The sequence below is a fragment of the Melanotaenia boesemani genome, chromosome 7, assembly GCF_017639745.1.
Source record: "Melanotaenia boesemani isolate fMelBoe1 chromosome 7, fMelBoe1.pri, whole genome shotgun sequence".
Lineage (NCBI taxonomy): Eukaryota > Metazoa > Chordata > Actinopteri > Atheriniformes > Melanotaeniidae > Melanotaenia > Melanotaenia boesemani.
In genome coordinates, this window is record NC_055688.1 from 24,757,355 (window position 1) to 24,783,664 (window position 26,310).

Below are 26,310 nucleotides of genomic sequence, written 5' to 3' on the forward strand. Positions count from 1 at the left end.
CTATCTACTTCCCTTCTCTTTTGATTTTACATAAGAAAAAAACTTGGTGTGTCGTGTTTTTCTCTTCCCTCTTGTGTAAAGTAAAACTGAAACTACATTTGGTCAGCAGATATAGCCCTGAGCTATTTTCAGCCTTTATAAAACTGTAGTTTATAAAGCAGTATATATTAAACTGATCAATATTAGATATCTTTTTTTGTTGTTTTTGTTTTAGTTAGTTTTATTGTTTTATTTATTTATTTATTTATTTTTTTGTTTTGTTTTGTTTTTTTTGTTTGTTTGTTTTTGCCGGTTCATAGGGTCATTTCAGCTATTTTTTTTTTTTTTAAAAAAGCTGACTGTTCCTTTCCTTCCATTTTGTAGGGGGGTGGTGTTTGTGGATTGACGGAGAGGGATTGCGCGCGCTCTGCCGGTACTTTCCAATTAGTGCGCGTGCTCTTGAAGGTGGAGGTTTGGCTAGTCGCTGCCGCGTGTCTCTCACTGGAAACTTGTGCGATGGAAACTTTGGGAACTGTGGATAAATATCTGTCACACAGCTAAGATAACTAGAAATATATGGTGCTTATTAACTCTCCCAATGTCTGACGAGGGAGAGGAAAGCGACAGCGGCGACAGAGCGCACATCTCGGAGTCTTCCTCCCCGCCTCTGTCTCCTAGTCTTCCCCGAGGATCTCCTATATCTCCGCGGCCCCTAAACCTCTTCTCCTCCGCGTCTCCGCTTCTAGGGGACACGGACCCGCCTTACCTCGCATCTTCTGAGTGTCTACATCCGTCTCCACAGAGTCGGGAACTCGGGAGCTCTACGCACTTCACGCCGCCAAAGTACCGCCAACGTACCGGGGACACCGGCTCTCCCTTTCATTCGCGGCTGGATGTGCGGATAGATGTGGGGCATGACCACTACGATGACCCGCTTCCCAAGTGGAGAGGGCGAGGAGCGGCGAATGCTGAACGCTTTCAGCACCACGGACAGAGACTCCAGGCTCCGGAGCTCTCGGACTACGGGAACCACTACTCTGTGGAGCACATCATAGATACCGAGACCAGCTCCGAAACCCGACAATCGTGAGTCCTGCTTTTTCATAACTGATATCTAAACATTCCTTAACAAATACCACGTTCAGAGTCAGTCTGTTAATTTATAAACTTTCCAAGAAAAATAAAGGATGCGCACTGGTGGAAAGGCAAAACTATTTTGGTTTTATCAGATCTACTTTGATTGTCAACAGGTCATTTACGGTGAGTGTAGAGCAGGATTTTTACTGAACCAGCTTTGGGGGCAATGATTTCCACTCAGCTGTACCTTATGAGGCATTTAATGGATTACATCAGAAGGACTAGACAGCAGATTAACACACTTCTGTTGTAGATGCATTAAAACAAGGTTGGTAAGTCATATTTAAAGTTGCTGTGCAGGGTTGTGTGCTCTCATTGTAGCATGACAAATATCAAAATGTGATTAGCTCTCACCTTACCAAAAATGTTCTAGTCCCAACTCGTCCTGTTAAGCTGACCATCTGGAAGTGGTGCATCTCCTGTATACATGTATGTATGTACAGATTGCATAATCAAGGAGGTGACGTCTGAATGATTTATTGAGTTTTTCAATTGCAGCCCTTATTTACCTCCATGTGTTGAGAGAGCTTCTTGATTGGGCCCAGTACATGAATGCACAAGCACCTGTGTGTGTTAGTCTTAAGAAAGAAGAAACAGAGAGGCAAACCATGTGAGAAGATGGCGCAAGCTACACAAATTGGTTGCAGAGTTCTCTCTTATATCAGAGCCATTTAGTATCCTACATTATTCTCTCTTCATCTCAACATTTAATTGCTTACTGTGAGATAACAGCTAAAAAACCAGCCATGCAAACAAAATCCACTGCATACAGGCAGGAATCATCCACATAGATTCACAAGGACATATACTATGGCACTGAAAAGATATTCAGCACTGTCAGCTTACAGAAGTTGAGAATGGCAAGCCTCAGTGTTGAGTCTTTGATCTTCCCTTCTCTGCCTCTTTGATACACCAGTGTTCAACTTAAAAGGTCTGTCATGGAAAAGATGCATGTGTGCTCGCCCTAATGCTTGACACTTGGGTGTGTTTGTGCATGCATGTTATGTGAAAAGGCGGTGTTAGAGATGGAGAACAGGCCTGTATCTTATTACTACTAAATTATGGCAAGAACATCATCTTTGATCTAAAAACTGGCAATTTGCAGCTCAAAAGAGTGTCTATATGTGTATCTGTGTGTGTGTGTGTGTGTATGTTTGATATAGGTAAAACTGAAAGTCTCCTCAAATATTCCATTGATGTATTTGCAGTGATAATCCTACATGTTGCTACATGTTTTTTTTTTTTTTTAACTCATTATCTTCTACAGTACATTTGACTTCAAATCTGATTCATCTTCTTCTCTTTCCTTCCTCTTCTCCATTTGACCTGGAAGTGACCTAACTTAATTGATTGCATGGTTATAAATTACTTGATTCCCCAACCTCAGAAAGTTCAGCTGTGAGAAAGATGACATTCTGGCAATTAGGAATTGATTAAATAGTTTGGTTTATGGCTCAAAGCTTACAGAGAAAATTATAGGCAGGTAGCATATTACAGTAAAATCTAAGTGAAGTATGTTAGTAAAGTGATGGCTGTGCAACTGCTATCAGAAAAACATTGATGGGCCTTGGTAATAATCAAACAAGTCTGTTGAGCTTGAGGGATGGAACAGTTTTCAAAGCAAACATTAGTCATTTGGTCTTTTGATGATGCAAGAGAAGAACATAAAACTTAACTACACAGGTGCTCAGATCAGTTGAGATCAAATAATTAATGACAAAACATCTGATTCATGTGTATTTTATTCTCATCATATTATAATATGAATATTATGTGGCTATAAATATTGTCATTCTAAAAGAAACCACTCAGATCAAGATAAGGGTTTCAGGATGGGATGAGGGTGATAACTCGGAACAAAGTTGTATTGACTAGTTTTTGGTTTCTTTTGTATCAGACACTTAAGGTCACACATACCTGACATGTTTTGATAATTACCCTTCCTTCTTCGTCAGAGGCGTCACTAGATGGAAGGTGACTAAATTGTCAGAGAATGTTCACGTAGGCATGGTCAACCTGCCACATTTGACAGGCTGACCACGTCCCTTGGTGTCTGCTCGCCATTTCTGGATGTATGATGATGAAGACGGAAGAGTTACTGTCAAAACATGTCAGGTATGTGTGACAGATTACCTGTCTGATACAAAAGAAACCAAAAACTATGTAAGAACATAGACTCTATGAATGTATTTGGATTAAAGTCAATGTGCAATGATCCTTCCTTCCAAATGGACAAATGGACCCAAACAATGTCAATGAGATGCCTCCAAAGTAAAGAGATCATACTGGGTCTCCTGACTTTAAGAGTCAAGGGTTCAATTTTTTCCCCTAATTCGAATGTAAAAATCTTACTGTTTGTTTCCATCCTGTTTTTCACTGCTCCTAGAAATAACCCTCAATCAACAAAATGTGTTAAAAAATCATTTAAGCTGTCTGTAAACATTAAATGGAGTGAAATGTGTAGTTTGATTATTAGTGGTTTTTGCATATTTACCGTGCTAAAAGGTAGCATTTACATCATTTAGCTCAAGCAAGTCATTCAGTGCAGTTTGATAGATGTAAGATAATACATTTTTGCAACAACAATTAAATAAGCAAATAGTGGAAAACTTGTCATAACTCAGCATGGTGTGTAGTGTGTCCTTAGACTATTAAAGAAACTTTCCAAACAGAGGACATAAGAAAAAGTGACAGGCTGATGTCCTGAGAGGGTTCAGGCTGCAGAATAACACTAATAATGCTCTATGCTAAAGATGGATATGCAGCCATCCATCTGTCTTCTGTGTCCTGTACATGCATAATTTGGTATGTTTTCAGAGAGCTTATGAATGTGTCCCCGAACGCAGCAAGCAGAGCAGTACCACTAGAAACTGTGAGGGCAATGCAGCATACCTGACATACAATCAGCTAAAGGAACAAAGAAAAAGAAAAGGCTGCAACATACAGTATTTAATGGCTGCACAGACCACCAAAATCTACTTCGCAGCCTCTTTGTATGTCTTTTGCTGAGAATGAACATCATCATGATCTCACCCACCATCACCATGTTTGCAGTTGTCTAAAACTAACGTCGGAACTCGAATGTGAGCTCTGCACTGCCCCCTGGTGGAAGTATTGTTTAACAACCATGAAAACGTAAAGTAAGCACGGAAGTATGAGAGCATGGATGTTTGAAATAGACATACCTATATATGCACATAAGGGAGCTCAAATGGACATTTGAGCTGGCCATATCAAATATTGATTTTTTAACCTCAATAGAACTGTAAAAATGTAAAAGCTGTAAAAACGTGTTTACTTATTGTCATTTGCACATTTCACTAAATCACTGCACCTATTTCCCATATTCCTGCAAAATATAAAAGAGCTGACTTATAACGTAGCCACAGTATCTATCCATATACATATACTAAGACTATTAATATGAGAACTGTGAGTTGAGAACTCAGCAGCTATCATGTTTTGGAATCAGTATAGTATCCTTCACCTGTCCTGACAGTTTTGTTCTGAGAAGAAAATGAGACAGGGGAAGCTCTTCAGTGGACGGGTGCTCTCAGTGACCTGCAGAAAGCTGGATGCAACATCAGGCAGATAACAAGCTCAGAAACTGCCAAATGCCTGCAGTGTGAAATTTAAGAATGAAGAAAATGGGTATGAAACAAGATATAGAGTAGTTCTTTAGCACAAAATATAACTGAATCTGGTGAGATCTGAACCCCTTGTGCACTTAAAATATACTACTGTACTTAGTAAGTATTAAATGGTGGACTGGTAAAGCCTGGATATTGGACTTGTTCAACAGGTATGCTAAAAGTGTATTACTAGGGACAGTTTAGAATGTGTAGTTAATCCTAAAGTGCTGTGACCTACACGTCCAGTTGTATGACATCATTCTGTAAACCTGTTTGCAAGAATGGTGAGGTGGTGAATCCTATAATGTGACTTCACAGATTATGACTACAATGGCAGCCACTAGATATGTGAGCAGAAACAGTCACTCCTTAAAAACAAGTCCCAAAAATGCAGACATAGTTGCTTTCTATCCATCGATCTCTACTGTTAGCAGCTCCCCTTATCTATGTCACTGTAACTGCACATAGAAATGATGAAGGTAAATTCCATTTCAGATTCAAATCACAAATCATCATAGATGGATGGAGAGGGAGATATAGAGGAATGGAAAATGATGATTCATTACCAGAGTATGAGGTTATCCAAATGGGCTGGCAGCTTCAATGCCCCTCTGTTTATGAGGAATCCTCCTAATGCTGCTTCCAAATACAATATGTATGCGAGAGGTTTTGTGGTGGTGGGGGGTTGAGGAAGAAATTAGGTACCCCCTATGGCCTTCAGAAACATTTCTTTCTGACAGAGACTACAAAAGGAACACAAAAAGCTTTTCAGAGCGGTGTACCTGCCGCAGGGTGTTTTTATTACATTTTCTTTGTTTTAGAAAATGTATATTGTCTCCACATAAGGTATGCATGTAAAACTGTATGTGTGTGAGAGAGTATAGGGGGAGAAAACAAGTCAAATAAAGAATTTCCCGCTCTCATTGACAGCCTGAGGCATACACAGCTGATGTAAAAATCAAAGCTTCCAACCTTTTATACCATTTAATTGCACACTGACAAACACATTTTTTCTGTAGACAAAAGAATTGCCCTGGTATGTTCTCTCCCTTTTCTCAGCTTAACATTTTTTGACTCCCCCGGGTGAATATCTCTGCTATGAACAGATTTCCATTTTCACATTTTCTTAAATGTCCTGCCTCCTGTCCAGACTGCTTCATGCACACATACAGAAGATTAAGTGGGGTATTATAAATAGCTGACATTACAAATAATAATTACTTCTAGTTTCTAGTTTGTTTGTTTTTCTTTTCTTTTTTTTTAACTAAACTAAAAATGAGGTATTTTAAGTATATTATGACCTTTTTTAACCAACTGACTTTTAGCTGCATTAATACTGCTTCATGAAAAGATACAACATATTAAAGACATTATAAAGAACCAGAACGACATGTTTCTGCAAGTAAAGTCCACCTCACCTTAGAGTCTTTGGATGGAAACAAACACACAGCGTTCAGTTTGTTATGCCAGAGCCAATTTAGCTGACAGCTTCATCTAAGTCTTGACACTCAGTTGTTTACTGCAATGAGCTTTGACCCAGGTAGCGATTGATCAAGAATCAAGCAGCTCTTTCTGTGAGGTCAGAGTAGAAAGTCTGATTGTGTTTGACCAGTCCTTTTCCACAGACAACATCCACATGGGGAGAGAGTTATGGCTTTGTTTGTATCAACACCTCATATTAAGGTTGATGTAACTCCTGACGCTGTTCTTTCCTCTGGCCTTTAAATTTTTCCATGACTTTTAAATGTCTTCTTCTCCTTCCTCCATTGTACAAACCAGTTTTAGTTCCCCACATTTCACTGTTTCTTATCTTCTGTATTCCCCCAGAGTGGAAGCCATGCATCGCCGGCACACAACGCTGAGGGAGAAGGGGCGTCGCCAGGCTGTGCGGGGGCCAGCTTATATGTTCAACGAGCGTGGCTCCCCCCTCACTGCAGAGGAGGAACGTTTTCTGGATGCTGCTGAATACGGAAACATTCCTGTGGTGCGCAAAATGCTGGAAGAGTCCAAAACACTGAACTTCAACTGTGTGGACTATATGGGCCAGAATGCTTTGCAGCTGGCAGTAGGCAATGAGCACCTAGAAGTGACGGAGCTGCTTCTCAAGAAGGATGGTTTGGCCAGGATTGGAGATGGTCTGCTTCTGGCCATTTCTAAAGGTTATGTCCGAATAGTTGAAGCTATTCTCGGCCATCCTGCTTTCGGTGGAGGTCTCCGACTGGCTTTGAGCCCTCTGGAGCAGGAGATGCGTGATGATGATTTTTATGCGTATGATGAGGATGGAACGCGTTTTTCTCATGACATCACACCAGTTATTTTGGCTTCTCACTGCCAGGAGTATGAGATCGTTCACATCTTATTGACGAAGGGGGCCCGCATAGAAAGGCCTCATGACTACTTCTGTAAATGTTCAGAATGTGTGGAGAAACAGAAGAAAGACTCCTTTAGTCATTCACGCTCCAGGATGAACGCATATAAGGGTCTGGCCAGCGCAGCCTACCTGTCACTCAGCAGTGAAGACCCTGTGCTCACTGCCCTTGAGCTCAGCAACGAACTGGCTAGATTGGCCAACATCGAGACAGAGTTTAAGGTGAGATTTTTCTGTCTTCTTCACCTTTTTACCACTACTTGTTAGGGTTAAGGCCAAGCACTCACATTTCTAAAGTTCTCAAATGGCATAAAGTTCTTGTTTGACCATGACAGATAAAAAACAGATATTTAAGGAGCTTACATTATGTTGAATTAAACATTTTTTTATCAGGCGTTACAAGTGTCTAAAGTAAAATAAAAAACAATACAAATGTTTTTTTTTTTTCTCACGTTTACAGCTTAAACAACATACAATGCTGTATCTTTAAGCCCCCACCTGACAACCCCCTTATACCCTCATCCTGAAAGACCGACTCTTGGTGGTGTGGTGGTGTGCACTTGCCTAATATTACAGAACTGTGTTACTGACATATACTAGGGGAGAAAGAAAGTCAGGACATCAAAGACTCTGTGGGTAGTTAAGGAACAGTCATTTCTGTAGGAGAAATTAAGCCCATGTGATGCAGATTGGTCTACTCAGTAACTCTGTGGAGTTTGCACATGCACAAACATTTAGATAACACAGTGAAAGAAGAATGAAATGTCAAAAATTCACAAACCCTGAAGAAAACTTTTCCCCTCTTTTTCTAATCAGTACTTTTCTTTTAACACATTTTTACTCTTGCTAAAATTACATCCAAAAATAAGTCAAGAGGAAAGAACTAAATATGAATTAAAGACTGAATAAGTGAGTCATCATCTGCAGATCTGTAAGAATTTCATTTGTTATCTGATCCCATTCCTGAGTCTGGAGCTCCCTGTTTTTAATAGATCTATCTTGTTTTTCCTCTTTCAGAGTTTAGGTGGAGGAATATAGTAGAGAGAGAGAAAATCAGCAGATATGTCCTAGTCAATGCTTCATCTCATTCCTGCCAGTGATTGAACTTAATCACTGGACTCTCATCTTGAATAGATTTCCCTTTACACTCCCAACGTTTTATTACTCCACAGAGCCACTTATTTCTAATTCAATCTTTTCTCAGATGAAGTAAAAAAAAAGTGAGATGAAAATATGAAAGATTTCTGCATAAACAGTTATCTTTCATGATAATGCAGATGATGCCAAAACATTGTATGAAGCAAGATAGTTGCTATTTTTAGTTTAGCCTATATAGTTTTTATTTCTGTATTTTATGTGCATTTAATTTTATGATTTTATTCCTTATCTTTCCTAAAGCGACCTGACTGGTTTGAGCTATTCACTGCAAGGCAGCTGTGGGCATGCTTCAATCTCTGGCTTGAGAGTGGAGAGAACTGATTTCCCTCCACTGTGCCAGCTGTATTTTACTTCTAGATAATAATAATAATAATAATAATAATAGGAATTTTTTGTTTGGAGGTTTATGTCTTTGCTGTAACAATGCTTCTTGGCAATAAATCTTATACTGTTGGAAAGCCTATTTATTTCCCTTTTATATTGTGGAACATTTTTAAGGAAATGCATTTGTGGGACAAACGTCATTTTAAAGGATAAAGGTCAGTCTCATACTTTTGGGAAATGGAATTTCCACTGGTTGCTGCATCTTGTCTCAATATCTTTCTGCCTCTAGCGATGATAAGGCCTTGTTTTTTCAGTGAAGAATATGCCACCACACACCATCACACTACATCCCCCAAAAGCTGTTCCTTTCCAAAATGACAATGTTTGGAGCAGAGAGCTGGGTTTTTATCAAAGGCGACCTCTAGAATTTGGAAGTGGAAAGAGTGGAATAGCCTGTCTGCAGTACTGACCTCAACCCTTTTGAACACCTGTGGCTCCATTTAAAAAGGGAAATAAACAGGCATCCAATGGTTTATTATATTTATATACAGAAGCAATGTTTAGTGCTGTTGCAATCTATATGCTCCATTTTCAATGCTTTTTTATATGGAATGATGATCAGAAATGATTCTGTTTCACGGTGCACCGAGTCACATCAGCCTGCAACAAGCTGCTTTTGTATAGTTCTTTGGGTGACACTTTTCTTAGATGATTAAACAAAATTGTCTTGTTTCCCATTTTGGGTTCACCAGCAAAGTTTGCACATTGCATGAATCTGCATAATCTTTCACATTACTGTCATAATTTGTCAATTACTCTGACAGTTTGTGAAGAGAAAATAAGTTCAGCTTCAGTCTCAAACCTCCTTTCATGGGTCTCTCCTACATTTTTGCTAAATTTTCTTCCTCAGTGTCCTGGCAGCCTATTTTATCCCCCCTTTTGAGTTTTCTTTGAGGTTAGCAACCAGTATAGAGGGGCATTCCTGCTAAGTGGGATGCATTGTGTCAAGACATGCACAGCTGCCTCTGTAGATGGATTGACTCCTAACGCCTCATGCTTATCACCAAGATAGATGTCAATTTAATCTAATTTTAGATTGTTCATAACATCCTGTAAACCACACACGCAGTATATGGTATTTGAGACAAACAGTAGATATGCAATGCTGCCCCTCCTGCTTCCTCTGACTAATTGTAGTCCAGTACAGATAACTGAACTGTATTAGTAGTTGAGATCAGTACTGTACAAACAGAGTACTTATAGCAAATCAGATATCAAAAGTCTGATAATATTACTACAACATCGTCCCACCATTTATGTCTCATTCTTCTTTGTCTTTGTTCACCAATATGTTACTTTGATTTGTTTCTGTAAACACTTTTAATTTATGTTTGTCCTCATTCAGTCGTTCCCTCCCCTCTCTGCCCACCCATTTGTTTAATAAGCAGCCTCTTCGCTTGTCATTCTCTTCTCAGTTTCCAGACAAATTAATGAGAGGGGCTCACCTGAGGGACTGGGTTGTGTTAGAACTTATCTGTCTCATTACCATCTCATTATCAACATCCCTGTCCTCTCTCTTTATCACCATGTCTTCACTCTTCCTTTTAACATCAGCTACTCATCATTTTAAAGCATCAAATAATAATTAGACAGTGGGTCAGTGACATTAGTCAATCAAGTTTATTACAGATTCTTAATCACAAGGGGAAAAGTTGATAAGTGTTTGAATGAGAATAGATCAAGTAATCTTTGGAATCCCAATCCCAAGAATCTAAAATGATGCCAGCCATGCAACCTTTGAGCTTCAGGAATGTAATAAAAAAGTAGTCTATCTATCTATCTATCTATCTATCTATCTATCTATCTGTCTGTCTGTCTGTCTGTCTGTCTATATATATATATATATATATATATATATATATATATGTTGCATGTATGTTGTATGATGGATGGATGGATGGATGGATGGATGGATGGATGGATGGATGGACGGACAGATATGCAAACACTGCACACACACACACTTATTCTTACCCTGTGGTAAAATATCCAACTTGTCAAAATACTGAATTAAGTGTTTCTTATGCTGCCCATTAGCTGAACATGTGGCAGCTGCTACAGGCACCAGGACCTTCACCACCAACATTTATTTTCCAACATCTTACTTTTCATGACAACTCATCAGTTTCTTATGAGCCTCTGGACATATGCACACACAACCTAGAAAAAGAGACAGTGGAGGAAAAAATGTGTGGAAAAAAAGACACTCATTTAATTTTCTGATTTGCATTTAAGCTGAAGCTCAGATGTCTTTTTATTTAATTTAGTTAACACTTTGAAAGCAGAGACCACAGCCGGAAGGAGAAATGTTGAACGTTTGACTGATGATTGTGAATGTGGTGTGACCTTTCTCTTCAGCTCATCCTTTCATTATACATTAAGCTTTTGTCCCTCAGTTCACTCACCCGCAACCATTTTCACTCTGTTTCACACCACCACTTCTTCAATTTCAGGCTCACACTCATGTCCTTAATCTTTTCTGCTGTACCTATATGTAATGGTGTCTCCCTGAGGACCCGGAAATTCAGCCACACACACAGTGATAGATTCCAAGAAAGTATTTTATTTAGTCTGGGTAATGGAGGAGATGAGCAGGGTTTGGTCCAGTAGGAAGCGGTGGCGCCTTCCTCAGGTAGAGCAGGGAATAATATCCTGAAAGGGCTCCAGAAACAGTCAGTATGATCCGCAATCCAAACGAGCAGAGATTTAAGAAGCCAAGAGTCATAAACAGGGGTAGCAGGCAGACTACTTAGCTGGGGCAGGCGAATATCCGTGGTCGTTCCAAAACAGGTCAAAATCCAGGAGATCACAAGGCAGGAGCAGTCCGACAGGGGATGAGGCAAGAGAAGTCCAAGGGCCGTAACTAGGTCAAACACAGGAATCAGAAAACAAGAGTAAACGCTGGACATCAACAAGGCAAAACAATGCTGACCATCTGGCAGGGAAGCAAGGACTGGAGTGAGCTTAAGTAGGGAGGGGAGCAGGTGAAGAGAGTGAGCAATCAGGATTGCCACAGGTGGAGCAGATGAGCATGATGAGGGACTGGAGGCCCAGCAGAGCAGCAACCATGACAGTACCCCCCCTTCAAGGGCCGGCACCGGACGGACCACCCGGCATCGCGGGATGAGAGCGATGGAAATCCCGGACCAACGTACGATCCACAATGAAACGGGAGGGAATCCAAGAGCGCTCCTCCGGCCCGTAACCCTCCCAGTCCACGAGATACTGCAACCCACGGCCACGGCGCCGGGAGCGGAGGAGGCGCCGGACAGTGTAGACCGGACCCCCAGCAACGAACCGGGCGGGAGGAGGGGGAGCGGAGGCGGGAACCAGGGGAGAAGAAGCGACAGGCTTGATCCGGGAGACGTGGAATGTGGGATGTATTCGAAGGGTCCTGGGAAGTTGCAGACGAACAGCTACCGGGTTAACAATCCTAGAAATGGGGAAGGGACCGATAAAACGAGGCACCAGCTTACGGTTTTCCACACGTAATGGGAGATCCCTAGTAGACAGCCAAACCTCCTGGCCAACTCGGTAGCGGGGAGCAGGAATCCGTCGCCTGTTGGCGGACCTGGAATAGACGGCAGAGGTGGTTAATAGAGCCTGGCGGGCACGCCGCCACACTCGCTGGCAACGGAGGGCGGCAGCATGAGCCGAAGGCACCCCAACCGTCTTCTCCTGAACCCCAAACACAGGGGGTTGATAACCAAAAACAACATAAAAGGGAGACAGCCCCGTGGCACTGGAGGGAAGAGAATTCAGGGAAAACTCCACCCAAGGCAAGTTCTGAGACCAAGCAGAGGGGTCCTTCTCGCAAAGGATACGGAGCTTAGTCTCCACCTCCTGGTTGAGCCTCTCAGTCTGGCCATCTGTCTGTGGGTGGAAGCCAGAGGAGAGGGCCACTTGAATGCCCAGGAGGGAGCAGAATTCACCCCAGAACCTGGAGACAAACTGGGGGCCTCGATCCGAGACAATATTGACAGGAAGGCCATGAAGACGGAAAACCTCCCGGGACAGGATGACGCTGAGCTCCGTGGACGTGGGCAATTTGGGGAGGGGAACCAGGTGAGTCATCTTAGAAAAACGATCCACAATGGTGAGTATGACTGAGTGACCATTGGACGGGGGAAGACCAGTGATAAAATCCATAGACATATGGGACCAGGGCCGACTAGGAATAGGGAGAGGTCGTAACAGCCCCATAGGTGGACGACGTGAGGTTTTCGACTGGCAACAGAGTCGACATGCCATGACAAAGTCTTTGACATCCTGGGCCAGGGTACCCCACCAAAAACGAGCCTGGACCACAGACAGGGTCTTTCCCATACCTGGGTGACAAAACAGGCGAGAACAATGACAGAAGGATATGACCTCTGACACAAGGTGAGGGGGAACAAACAGACGATCCACAGGGCATGCAGCAGGCACCGGGTGGTGCTGATGGGAGCCAACAACCTTGCGCTCAATCTCCAGTCTGGTCGCTGCCAACCGCACGGAGGCTGGCAGGATGAAGTCCGTCGGATCCTCGGACTGTTCGGCCTCAGGTGAGTCGTGGAGTCGAGAGAGCGCATCAGGCTTAACATTTTTATTCCCTGGTCTGTAAGACAAAGAAAAGTTAAATCGGCCAAAAAACAAGGACCACCGGGCTTGTCTGGGATTAAGTCTTTTAGCCGTCTTTAGGTATTCCAGGTTTTTGTGGTCTGTCCATACAATGAAGGGTTCTTTGGCCCCCTCCAGCCAGTGTCTCCATTCTTCCAGTGCCAGTTTTACCGCCAGCAGTTCCCGGTTGCCCACATCATAATTTTGTTCAGCAGCAGACAGGCTCCTGGAAAAAAAGGCACAAGGATGAGTCTTATTGTCTGCATACCTCTGACTCAGGACTGCCCCCACTCCGGAGTTTGAGGCGTCGACTTCCACAATAAACTGACGTGATGGGTCTGGGGAGCAAAGCACAGGTGCAGAGGTAAACAACTGCTTTAACTGTTTGAAGGCCTTATCCGCCTGATCCGACCAGAGAAATCTGCACTTGGTTGACGTAAGAGCATGTAGGGGTGATGAGATTGAACTGTAAGATCTGATAAACCGACGGTAGAAATTAGCAAAGCCCAAGAAGCGCTGGAGCTGTTTGCGGCTTTGTGGAACTGGCCAGTCCTTAACAGCTTGAACCTTACCAGGGTCCATGGACATGCCATCGGGGGTGATCACGTAACCCAGGAAAGAAGTCGTAGTCTTGTGGAATTCGCATTTTTCGGCCTTGACATAGAGTTTATTTTGCAATAAACGGAGAAGCACAGCACGAACATGTTTTTTATGGGTAGTTAAATCCTTGGAGAAAATCAGTATATCATCCAGGTAGACGAAGACATACTGACCAACCATGTCCCTTAGTACATCATTCACCAATGACTGGAACACGGCGGGTGCATTCGACAGGCCAAACGGCATGACCAGATATTCATAATGCCCTGTAGGGGTATTAAATGCCGTTTTCCACTCATCGCCCTCCCTGATACGGACGAGGTGGTAGGCATTTCGCAGGTCTAATTTGGTAAAAATGGTGGCCCCCTGAATTTGATCAAAAGCAGTGTTCATTAGGGGCAGTGGGTAACGATTCTTAACCGTAATGTCATTGAGCCCCCTATAATCAATACACGGTCGAAGCGACCCATCCTTCTTCTCAACAAAAAAGAGGCCCGCACCAGCTGGAGAGGAAGACGGCCGAATAATGCCGGCCTTAAGGGAATCGTTAATATAAGTGTTCATTACCTGATGCTCAGGACTGGACAGAGAATACAAACGTCCTCTAGGGGGAAAGGTTCCAGGCAACAGCTGGATAGAGCAATCATAGGATCGATGTGGCGGTAGGGAGGTAGCACGATGTTTGTTAAATACTTCCCTGAGATCATGGTAGCACTGAGGGACGTCAGCTAGGCTAGGGTACACCTCTGGACCTGGCCTGGGATCTTCACATGGAGCGGTAGCTGTTCTGAGACAGGTGGACAAACAGTCGGGGGACCAGCCCATGATTTCCATATTGTTCCAGTCAATGTGGGGATTGTGATTCTTCAACCAAGATGCACCCAGAATGATCGGTACCTCGGGTGAATTGATAAGTAAAAAGGAAACCAGCTCACGATGATTACCCCCTATGACCAATTCCACTGGAACAGTTTCTTGGGTTATTTTATGCAAAACATGCCCATCCAAAGCCAAAACCTTAACAGTCCTAGAAGTGGGTTGAGTCAAGATATTAAGGGCTTGGGCTAATCCAATATCCAAGAATTCTGTGTCTGCGCCTGAGTCAATGAATACAGAAACTGCCCTTTCCTGTTCGTTTATCATCAACTGAGCTGGTACAGAACACATTTCTGAGGTCTCCGGTGATTTCTTCTGACTCAGTAGGCGCCTCACTTCTCCTACTGAGTCTGTTCTTTTAAAGGACATTGGAGAGCTTTATGACCGAATCCTCCACAGTAGAGACACAGCCCCTCCTTAAACCTCCTTTCCTTCTCCTGGAGAGGCAGCCGTGTCCGTCCGAGCGACATGGGTTCCTCCGTTTCCATGGGGACGAGGGAGCTGTGCGTAGGTCTGTCATGTGTCTGCTTACCCCCTGTGTCTGATTGACGGCCCAGATGAGAGCGCTTACGTTCCTCCTGCCGCTCCTGCAGTCGGAGATCGATGCGTGTGGAGAGAATCTCTAACTCGGCCAGACTCTTCGGAGCATCCCGTGTAGCCAATTCATCCTTTATATCCTCTGCGAGACCCTGGTAGAAAGCGTCGCAGAGTGCCGCATCATTCCAGTAACTATCTGCAGACAAGACATGAAAGTCAATTATATAGTCCGTGACCCGCCTCTTGCCTTGTCGCAGGGTTAATAACCCACGCGCCGCCTCTCTCTCTGGCAAAACTGGGTCGAAAACCCTGATGAGGGCTTTAGAAAAATCCCTGTATGAGTGGCAGAGAGGAGAGTCTTTTTGCCATTCAGCGGTGCCCCATAATTTAGCTCTTCCGGACAGCAATGCCACCACATAGGCCACCTTAGCTCGATCAGATGGGAAAGAGGAAGGTTGCAGCTCAAACTGGATTTCACACTGAGTTAGAAATGGCCGACACTGCGACTGCTCACCGGTGAAGACCTCTGGTGGGGTTAATCGTGGTTCCCGAGAGGGCGGAACAGAACTGACAGGGTTGGTCGTAGGTAGCGGGGAAGTCTCCGACCGGGAGGGACCTGCAGGTGAAAAGAGATTTGTCAGCATTGACATGAGGTCCTGCATATTGGACTCCAGCTTGGTTATGGAAGAGTCGACGCAGGAACGCCACTCCTGTGTGGGCGACGGGTCCATTCTGGCCAGATGGTACTGTAATGGTGTCTCCCTGAGGACCCGGAAATTCAGCCACACACACAGTGATAGATTCCAAGAAAGTATTTTATTTAGTCTGGGTAATGGAGGAGATGAGCAGGGTTTGGTCCAGTAGGAAGCGGTGGCGCCTTCCTCAGGTAGAGCAGGGAATAATATCCTGAAAGGGCTCCAGAAACAGTCAGTATGATCCGCAATCCAAACGAGCAGAGATTTAAGAAGCCAAGAGTCATAAACAGGGGTAGCAGGCAGACTACTTAGCTGGGGCAGGCGAATATCCGTGGTCGTTCCAAAACAGGTCAAAATCCAGGAGATCACAAGGCAGGAGCAGTCCGACAGGGGATGAGGCAAGAGAAGTCCAAGGGCCGTAACTAGGTCAAACACAGGAATCAGAAAACAAGAGTAAACGCTGGACATCAACAAGGCAAAACAATGCTGACCATCTGGCAGGGAAGCAAGGACTGGAGTGAGCTTAAGTAGGGAGGGGAGCAGGTGAAGAGAGTGAGCAATCAGGATTGCCACAGGTGGAGCAGATGAGCATGATGAGGGACTGGAGGCCCAGCAGAGCAGCAACCATGACACCTATATACTTTGCACTGATATTGGGTTTTCACCTATGAAACATCTGTGCATGCAGGTTCTCCATCTTGCGGTGTACATATACTTGATTTAGAGTGTTCTTTTCGTTTTTTTTTACACATGTTCAAACCCTGATGTTGTGATTTGGGATTCCAGTTTTTAAACCCATTTTTATGCCCTGGCCTTTGACCCAACATGAGACTCTTATTTTATTGCTCTTATTGTCCTTTTTACTGATTTTATTATCTTGCATTGTACTTTTTTGTATCTTGTGTTATAGCTTTAGTTGTTTTAAAATAGTTTTATGTTCATCACTTTGTTTCAGCTCTTGTGTCAAAGTGCACTATAAAAACAGTTGACAGGAGTTGATTTAAAATGTGAGGTTAAAACTTTTTTTTTTTACCCAGGAAGAAAAAAAGCAGAAGAAACACTCATCAGAAATCATCTTTTCCCTTTTTTCCTGAAGGACCAGCAGATGCTTCTGATTGATGCCCAAAATTTACTTTTTAATTGGCAGAGAATGATGAGCCGTATAATCAGGCTTATCTTTGCTGCTGACTGTATCCTTAATAGTAAATCTAAGACAGCATATTGCAGATTTCACAGCCGTTTGGAGCGAAACCAAGAAGCTCCATAAAATGAATACCACTGTTTAATTTTCAAAACAGATGCCATTCATGTCATGTTAGAAAGAATACATCACTAAAAATGATCAAATGCTGTAGGAGAGTAAATTAATGCCATGAACACAACATACTTACAAAATTCATAAATACTTGCTTTTTAAAATTTCAAATATTCTACTCGTGAGACCATTGCTAAAGTTTGAGCACATATCTGGTGGTGAAATCAAAATGAGAATAATTCCTTGTGTAGTGATCTAGCATCATTAAGTATAAAAAAATGTTTAGATTAAATATTAATTTTAATAATCAATATAAAATATGAATTATTAATATTGATAATGGAAAAAACTGGGGCACCACCATGCTAGTTCCAATGGCTGCGTGGACACCATTAAAGTCTTAGATTAATTAATTCAATAAATTAATTAATTCAAGCTAGTCAAATCAAATCAGTCTTAAGGCACTAAAGATGTGAGTTCCTTTTGAAGAGGCCCATAGCATGATTCAGAGAGAAAAATCACAAGCCATGACCAATTAAGATAAATGTGAATATTTAGTCTTAATAACTAGTATGAATATTCATAATGTCAAAGGGATCTTTACAAAGAGAAAGGTGAAACCATGAACAAACAAACATTGTAAATGCAAGTGTGAGGTTCAAACCAGAATCTTTTTGTAAGATAAGAATGTTATTGTAAGAAGCATATGGACAATATTTTTAATGGCAAGACAAAATCTTTTTCTGTTTGAGTGCAGAAAATCTTTAAAAGTCTATCCACTGAAATGTTAAGTTAAACAAAGTCCTGGCGGGAGATCCCACCAGATGGTCTTGTCTTTGTCCCGGCTTAGATAATGAACCTGTAGGGAGGTTTAGCTTACCAGCTTGAAAAGAAAACAAGTTTTGAAAGTAGAAGAAGGTTCCCAGGTCCTGAGTCTGGACCTCCATCTGAAAAAAGTAAAACATTTGTTGTTTTTAGTCACATCATGACAAATTTGTGGATGTGCAGAAGATAAGTTCAGAAACTTCCCAGATCCTGAACGTAACACAAGAAGTGTACTCCTCAATCCAGGCTGGAGACCTAATCTGTTTGACCTATGGAGATCGAACCAAGTCGTAAATTTCTGAGTTTTAGGGCTTACAAAGCAGATCCAACTATTCTTCGGGAGGCACTGTGCTTGTCTGTAAGAATAAAACTATCCGATGTTAATTAAATAGAAAATTAAGCAAAGTTCTTGAAGTGTTTCATCTTTTCCTTTGACGAAGGACACTTAAATAAACAGGCAAAAGCCCGAGTCTGCAGACTGTGTCCCTGTTCATTCAGCTGTCATGGAGGCAGGAAGGAGAGGGGAGACTAATTGAAGGAGTCACAGCCCCAAACACATTTTCATTTACACCTTCTTCCATATTGACCTCTCATCAAAAGCTCTTCCCATCAATCTTTAATGGACAGAAAATGTTTAACTTTCAGTCAGACAGGGAAAATGCTCCACAGCTGCATAATCCCAGTCACCCTCACTACTACTACTCACTAATTGTATTTGATTATGATAAGGAAAACTCGATTAGGCTTTCAAATATGGAGTAAAATAGACGTAATTGTGGAAGACTTTGCAGATAATTCCTATGTTCCCAGCTTGCAACGTACCAACTTAAGAAACCCTGTCAGTTCAAAAGTGAGGTTTTGGAGCTACACTTTGCCCAAAACTGACACGTCAATATTTGACTTAGATGTAACATGTTCCCCAGTATTACCAAAAGATGTTTAATACTTAACTTAAATAATAGTTAATAATTTGCATCAGTTGGTAACAAGCTAACAAATTAAGTGAAGTGTAATTTTACAGTTGATGATCTATAAAAATGAACTGCTAGCACCAGAACAGTAAATCAGATTTTATTAATATGTAATTTATATTATCTATAACTGGAAACTTTTTTACAATGTAGATATATTAGAAATCTAAGTTAAGATATGTTAGGATGTTTTTTGTTGTGTAATGAGTGCATCTGATATGATCACAACAGCAATACATGCATATTAAAACATATAAACAGTAACAATGCATGTTAATTCTAGGTGGATTTAACTATTAACCTTACACAACCACTTCTTAATGTGACATCAAAGAAAGTAAATGAGGAACAAGTGCTGACTGTTAAATAGAAAATACTGGATGAGGCTCAGCCCTGTGATCTCTTGCTGGGGACCTGGAGGAGTAACAAGGACAGAGCTCTGTAGACCTGGTTTACATTGATAATGAAATTTCCACACAGCAGTTGTCCCCACCTCCGTATGATGAGTAAACACACTTTTTAAATGGCTTCTCTTTGTGAATGGATTGGTTTCTTGTGTTCACAATTTTCCTCTCGTTCTTTCCTATCTGTGTGGTATATTTTTCAAATGAAGCATTTGCATTCTCAGTATTTGGTGGTAATTTCTTGCTATTTCAAGTCACAGTTATTTTCTGTTTTTTTATTATTTTATTTTATTTGCCTAGTCAAAGTGTGAATGAAATATAAGGATGATGTTGGACCCCTTTTCTTTACAGCGTAAAGCCACAGATATTTTAGAAAGGTCAAGAACCAAATCGCAGACTCACAGTTTCCAACTCGAGCCTATTATAATTGCAAATAAGAGTAAATGCCATTGTAATGTTGTCATTTCTTAAGTCAAAGGCAAGAAAGGCTGCTTCAAGCGTTAAGGGGCAATGGGTTGAGACATTTTTAAATGTACAATAGAAAGTGGATGTCAGATAAGTTGACAACTAATCACCAATTCTTGCGATTTGACAAAATATATAGAACACAAAAAGTGTTCATTAATAGAAGGAAGTGCTAAATAAAAGGGGTACAAATGTGCTGAAGACTCAGTCTAATTAATTCTCTAACCTGCTTTTGTCCAGTTATACATTTAAGTAAATGTGATTTTTTTTTCAGAGTACTGGTGCAACAAATGTTTGAAAGTTGACATTTTGATTTTTTTCCAACTACCATTGCTGTCCTGCAGAATGACTACCGTAAGCTGTCCATGCAGTGTAAAGACTTTGTGGTGGGTGTGTTGGATCTTTGTCGGGACACAGAGGAAGTTGAGGCCATACTGAATGGTGATGTGGATCAGTGTCCGCCAAGCGCCTACAACCGACCCTGCCTCAGCCGTGTCAAACTGGCCATCAAGTATGAAGTAAAAAAGGTAAGAAAAAAAAAAAAACAAAAGGGCAGAAAATCTGATATTTATGAGGTTGAGCTTTAACCACATAATTATGAATTTGTTTGAATGTTTCAGAAAAGTTTACCTGAATTTATGTTTCCAAACACATTCAACATGACTCACAAAACAATAGTGGCTCTAATGTACAAATTGCTTTTTGTTGTAACTTGTAATGTTGAGCATTAGTTTAGTAACTGAGAAATCTACTAATATTTAATCATATGAGGTTGTGCTCTTTGTTGTCAAAAAATAGAAAGAAAGAGAAAAAGAAAAATCTCTGACTGTTAATTTTATTCAGTTGTCAGTCCTACACATACTGCATGTAGCTGTCTTAGCTAGCAAGATAACAGAAAGGACAACTTTTATTTCATGGGAAGTTACATTATTTTAAATTTGTGGGTAAAAAGGATACAGTGAAATGTATTTCATAACGTAAGGAACAAGCAGAGTCCCACAACCCTGGAGATTCTGCCAAAGCTGAAGTCCCAAAACAGCAACATCTAGCTTAGCTCGGCTAAAGATGCCACTCTGAAGGAAACTGATGAAAATGTCTTATTTCTTGTGTAATTAAAATTCAACAAAGGATTTAATTTAATCACAACCATAGATATAAAGTGTACTTCAAATTATGAACAACAGGAATAAAGAAAAACATTTAAACCAAACAGAATGAAACAATAACTTTGTATTTACAATTTACGCAGTTTTCTCAAACTGTTGAATGAAGATAAGAATAAATAAAAAGTAAAAAAAAATTTCCCTTCATACAGAAATGGTAAGCTTTAGATTTCAGTGCATTTAAATGCAGGCTGCACATACACATCAAAATAGAACTGGATTCAGCAAGCTTAGTGAAATGAGGAATAATCCAATCATTTGAGGCTGTTTGATAAGGGATTGCATTAGAAGGCAGGAGAAAAGTTATATAAGCTGTAAAAAGTAAGGGTCTCTTGAATAAATAAATAAAGCTTATTGCTTTGGTGGGGTGTTGGTAAGAACTCTCAGTAATAACATTATAGCTGTGGTATGCATGGTCAAAATGCTACTAACATACACTAATGAAAGAAATAGTCTCTGTAAGCATCTGCTTATTATGCAAAGGAAATTATTATTCATTAACATTCTTTTTAAAAAATAAATAAATAAACAGGTTTACAGTATAGCTATAAAGTTTTTAAGAGTTTCACAATCTTATAGATTATATTACACTACTACTATAAATGATCATTCACGTAAACAAGTCTATGATAAAACAAAGAACAGCTAAACAGCTGTGGGTGACATACAGGGTGCACACACAAGTCTTTTTTAGTCATGGAGGACTTTAGAAATGGTGTGACACTTTATAGCTCAGACAAGAGCTGGTTGGGGGTTGACAAGAACACCAATCAGATCAGGGGTTACAAAGCACGGAACAGACCCCAAAATTAAAGTCAAAACCTTTGAAAGAGCATAATTTAACATGTAACTTGCTTGCTGTATGAGTAAGCTAGTGCTGTGTACATAAATTAAGAAGATAAAGTTGTGTGTTGCCGTGCATGTGGCCTCAGAAGACCTAAAGTAAACAACACACAGACCCCTGTGGAAGAGTTAATCCCTGCTGAGCTGGCGTTCTCTTTAAATGTCAAACCAAATCCCTTTTCCCTATTTCCCCTAACAAAATTCTTACTGGAACCCTTTCTTATTCGAACCCCCGATGTGCTGCATGTTTTCCTTAATCAGGGGCATCCCATGTGGATCAGTGTGTTACTGTAGCCGTGTATTTGCATGTGTGTGTCTGTGTATTGGGCATCAAGCAGCAGACTTGAGCCACCTTTTTGTTTTTATCCTGTACAAAAGAGTGTGTCCAATACCAGGCAGCTAATTACAGAAGCATCAACGAGAGAAGGAGGGGTTGGTTGCCATGGAAATCAGGCGGCGCATGACTGCTGGTGTTTGGATGTTGCTGGTCACAGGCTGGGTTGAGAGCATGGGTCAGTGCCTTATAGACTGCTCCGTGGAAATCAGTGGAAAACACTGTTAATTATGATTTTGTTGAGTTTGGTTTTATCTTATTTTAAAGATGAGTAGAAACATGGTGTTCATGCATGTTTCATTCGGTGGGTGGGAGCACATCATAGATTAATGCTCCTTCAAGTTGACTGGTGAAAGGGTGGAAAGTACTGATGGAGGGGGAAAAACAAAGAGGCAAATTAAAAACAGAGCAGGTTTGATCCAATGAAAACTGTTGCTCAGACCTTTTGCGTAATGAAAAAACAATGCACAAACACAGAGTTTGATTGTTCCAGTAGTTGGTCACCTACTGAGTATTGATTCTTTTCTTGCCCATGTCCTTTCTCTAGCTTCAAGAAAAGCATCCATATTCTTCTCCTCCATCACACCTTTGTTGGCTCGCTTCCTTAGAATAAAGGCAATAACTAATGTAAACCCTCAGTCATTCCTACTCACTGCCTGCTTTCCTTTATACACTGAATTAATTTGATTTTCCAACCTGCCTGTTGGCAATTTTTATTTCTATATTAAGCCATTTATAAATAATCAGTCATAAATACAAATGTGTTCAAATAGCAGCCTGTACACTCAAATACTGTGCTATGCTATTTTATATACAATGAAAAAAGGTAGAAATAGATGCAACAATATTTGAAACATATAAAAAACATAAATAGAACTACAGTATACAAAAACAGAGCTTAAAACTCAGTATTTGAAATGACCACCCTCTTAGAACTCTTAGAGAAGTTTTTTTTTTTTTTTTATGATCTTTTTTTCTTCAGGAATGGTTATGCAGGCTTTCAAAGCTCTTTAGAGAACAAGAAGGAGTAAAAAAAAACAATTGTTGGTCAGGAGGATAGCCACAGACTGCTGTTAGGGAAACTGTTCCACCAGCTGAGACCTGACATGACCTGAACTAAGCATTTTGATCTTCAGTTGATCTATCCACTGTTCTTTGAAGCCTCATCAGAAATGGTGTCCATGGAAGAATGACTTTCAAGACCACCCACCCAGCACACGTCTGTTGAAAAGACATTGAAAAGATGGCATTTCCCAACATCTAATGCACATTGTGATATGGTTGAAAAGTGAAAGGTGGAAAGACGTCTTTTTCACAACGTAGATAAGATGTTTGAAAGAGGACGTCCACAGATCTCTGCATCAATTCATAATGATCTAAGTGAGGAGCTGTATGTGCAGTTGCATGAAAGCAGGCAACTCCAGATGGACCTGACTGAATATTTTCAACCAGATCTGGAAGAGCATTTGTGATGTTGAATGAACTGTAACATTTGATGTTCTGATGATCAAGCCGGCAGGTTATACTAGTTGGGTATATATATATATATATATATATATATATATATATATATATATATATATATATATATATGTGTATGTATGTATGTATGTATACAGATAGATAGATAGATAGATAGATAGATAGATAGATAGATAGATAGATAGATAGATAGATAGATAGATAGATAGATAGATAGATAGATAGATAGATAGATAGATAGATAGATAGATAGATTGTCATTCTCCAATGGTTTTCATTTTGTTTTCTTGTGCTCTGTCTCCCTCTCTCTTTCGCTCTCTCTGTTTCTACAGTTTGTTGCTCATCCCAACTGCCAGCAGCAGCTGCTAACTATCTGGTATGAGAACCTTCCCGGCCTCAGACAGCAATCTGTTGGTGTGAAGTGCTGGACAGTGCTTGGGGTAACTGTAGGTTTGCCCTTCCTGGCTATCGCTTACTGGATAATGCCATGTAGCAAGGTACAAACACACAACCATTTGCTCTAGCATGTGTCAAGTCAAGTATGCACAACTTTTGGAACTTTAAAGAATAGTTACTGTATGTAATGAAACCACTGAGAGTATTTCATGATGCACAGTTATGTATACAAATGTGGCACCTATATTTCAAATCTCTAATCCATCAGAAGCAGCATTCAGCTTTCATTGTAAGTTGGTTACACACCCAGTTGTCTGATGAATAAAAAATCATCTTTGTTGTTTATATATTTTCCCACAAGTTAAAACAGTAATGTGGCGATTGACCACATGGGGACAGGGGGATTACCTTGTGAGGCAATAGAGAGAATCCATCCTGTCAAGATTGAGCTGTGTGTGTCTGGTCAAGGGTCAGTCTGTTCATACAGGTCAGGTCCCAGTACTTGTAGGTATGTGTGGGTTTAATGAGTGATTTTGACTGGCTCACTGCTAAAGAGGAACTTCATTGAAGCTATACTGAATTTTATGCTACTTAAGCTGAGACTGACACAGTTTTGTTAAGTATCAGTGTAATTTATGAGAGTACATAGGCAGAACTGGGGAATAAGAGTTGATCTGCCATCGATGCACCAGCCAGCAAGAAGGTATCTGTTGCACCTCATCGGCCGAAAAGAAATTGATTCACTGCTGCTCCTCCTGAGTAATTCACCCATGCTAAATGAGCTCAGCTCCACATTGGTTTGTGCTTACTCACATCAAGCTCGCGTCATAGAATCAATTAATTTACAATGTTATGGTAAAGTGAACTTTAGAAGTAAATAAAGATCAAAACAAATTTCTTTTATTTCTCATTGCTTTATTATGGTGAAATATATATCAAACTTCCAAACAATGCTGCTGTTAAGGTAAAAAAAAATCCCAAACACTGAGCTCAGAAAACAAGCAATGAGGATATTTAATCAGGTTTATTGTCAATTAAGCATCTTGCGTCTGTCAGGCAGCAGCTGCATAAAGCATTCCAAATTGGATGGCTGGTGATTGGAGAGGCTGGCTGGGACCAGTCAGTCTGCCTGAGCAGGGCACCAGATTGTCAAACCTGAACTAGCATTTCTCAGTAGTTGTGTTTGTTGGAGAATGTGAGTTGAGGAGGTATTTTGGCACACAGACTGACATGTAAGCAAAGCTTAGTGTTGACTGGCTTAGAGTGGCTGATGTTTGTTTTAGCGTGTCGAGATCGGGGAGCATATGAGTACGAGGATTTTACAGCAAAGCCGGTGAAGTGGAGTTCATCATCTCAGGTGTTCACATGGAGATTAGAGGTAGAAGGCCACACTCAGACAAACACACACATACACATACAGATGATAGGACAATAATCAAAACAGAACAACATAAGGAAAGGGAGGGCACATCTGGCCATGGTGTACATTCACAAATTGTCAAGATGCTGACTCTGCAGCTGAAGACAGATAAACAATCCTTTTTGACACAAAAATAGCAGATTTTAAATTTGAAGAGCATTTCATCCTCACATTTTGATTGCAGGGCCAGAAGCTCTTGATCACATATTCTTAATACTCCATCAAGGAAATTATAATTTGTAAAGTGACACAATATGAGGCCACACAGGAACTCAGCAAGCGGTTATGCAAATCTGCTCATCAACCTGGATAATCCTCCACCACCTCATCATCAAGTGCTCCGTGTGTGTGTGTGAACACTAAGATTCAGTGATTCAGAAACATTTTTTAAGGACCATTGGCTCATGTCTGGTGTTACTGATGAATTAGTCTCTTTGCAGGAGAAGGGAGAGAGCAGCTGATGTCAAGTGTGCATGAGATGATGGGGAGCTTCTCTACCACTGAGAAATGCATTAAATCATGAGGCACTTGCTGCATTTGATCTCAGTGTTACAAAAACACCTGTGAATGTAAATGTGTGAGTGTATGCACATGTGTGTGTGTAAGTGTGTGCATGATTGCATTTGATTATGAACCAACCAACCGATGAGCCTGCATCTGACAGTCTGCAAATTTGTGACGCATCAGAGAGAGCAGCAAAAATGTTGCAGACTGGAGATATAACCTGACGATGTAGGGCTGCAGACATTGCTGCTGACGGTATGTTGCTGAAGGTAGTTTTAGTTTT

At 41.0% G+C, this 26,310-nt stretch overlaps 1 protein-coding gene across 1 annotated transcript in view; it reads left to right on the forward strand.

The window, feature by feature from the left end:
• Positions 1 to 460: 460 nt before the first annotated feature.
• Positions 461 to 26,310, forward strand: part of LOC121643564 (short transient receptor potential channel 7-like) — a 62,864-nt gene continuing 37,014 nt past the window's right edge. Inside the window, exons 1-4 of the mRNA XM_041991038.1 lie at positions 461 to 1,065; positions 6,576 to 7,338; positions 20,230 to 20,412; positions 24,040 to 24,204. Coding sequence (XP_041846972.1) covers positions 578 to 1,065; positions 6,576 to 7,338; positions 20,230 to 20,412; positions 24,040 to 24,204 — 1,599 coding nt within the window. The 5' untranslated portion in view covers positions 461 to 577. The remainder of the gene's footprint in view (positions 1,066 to 6,575; positions 7,339 to 20,229; positions 20,413 to 24,039; positions 24,205 to 26,310) is intronic.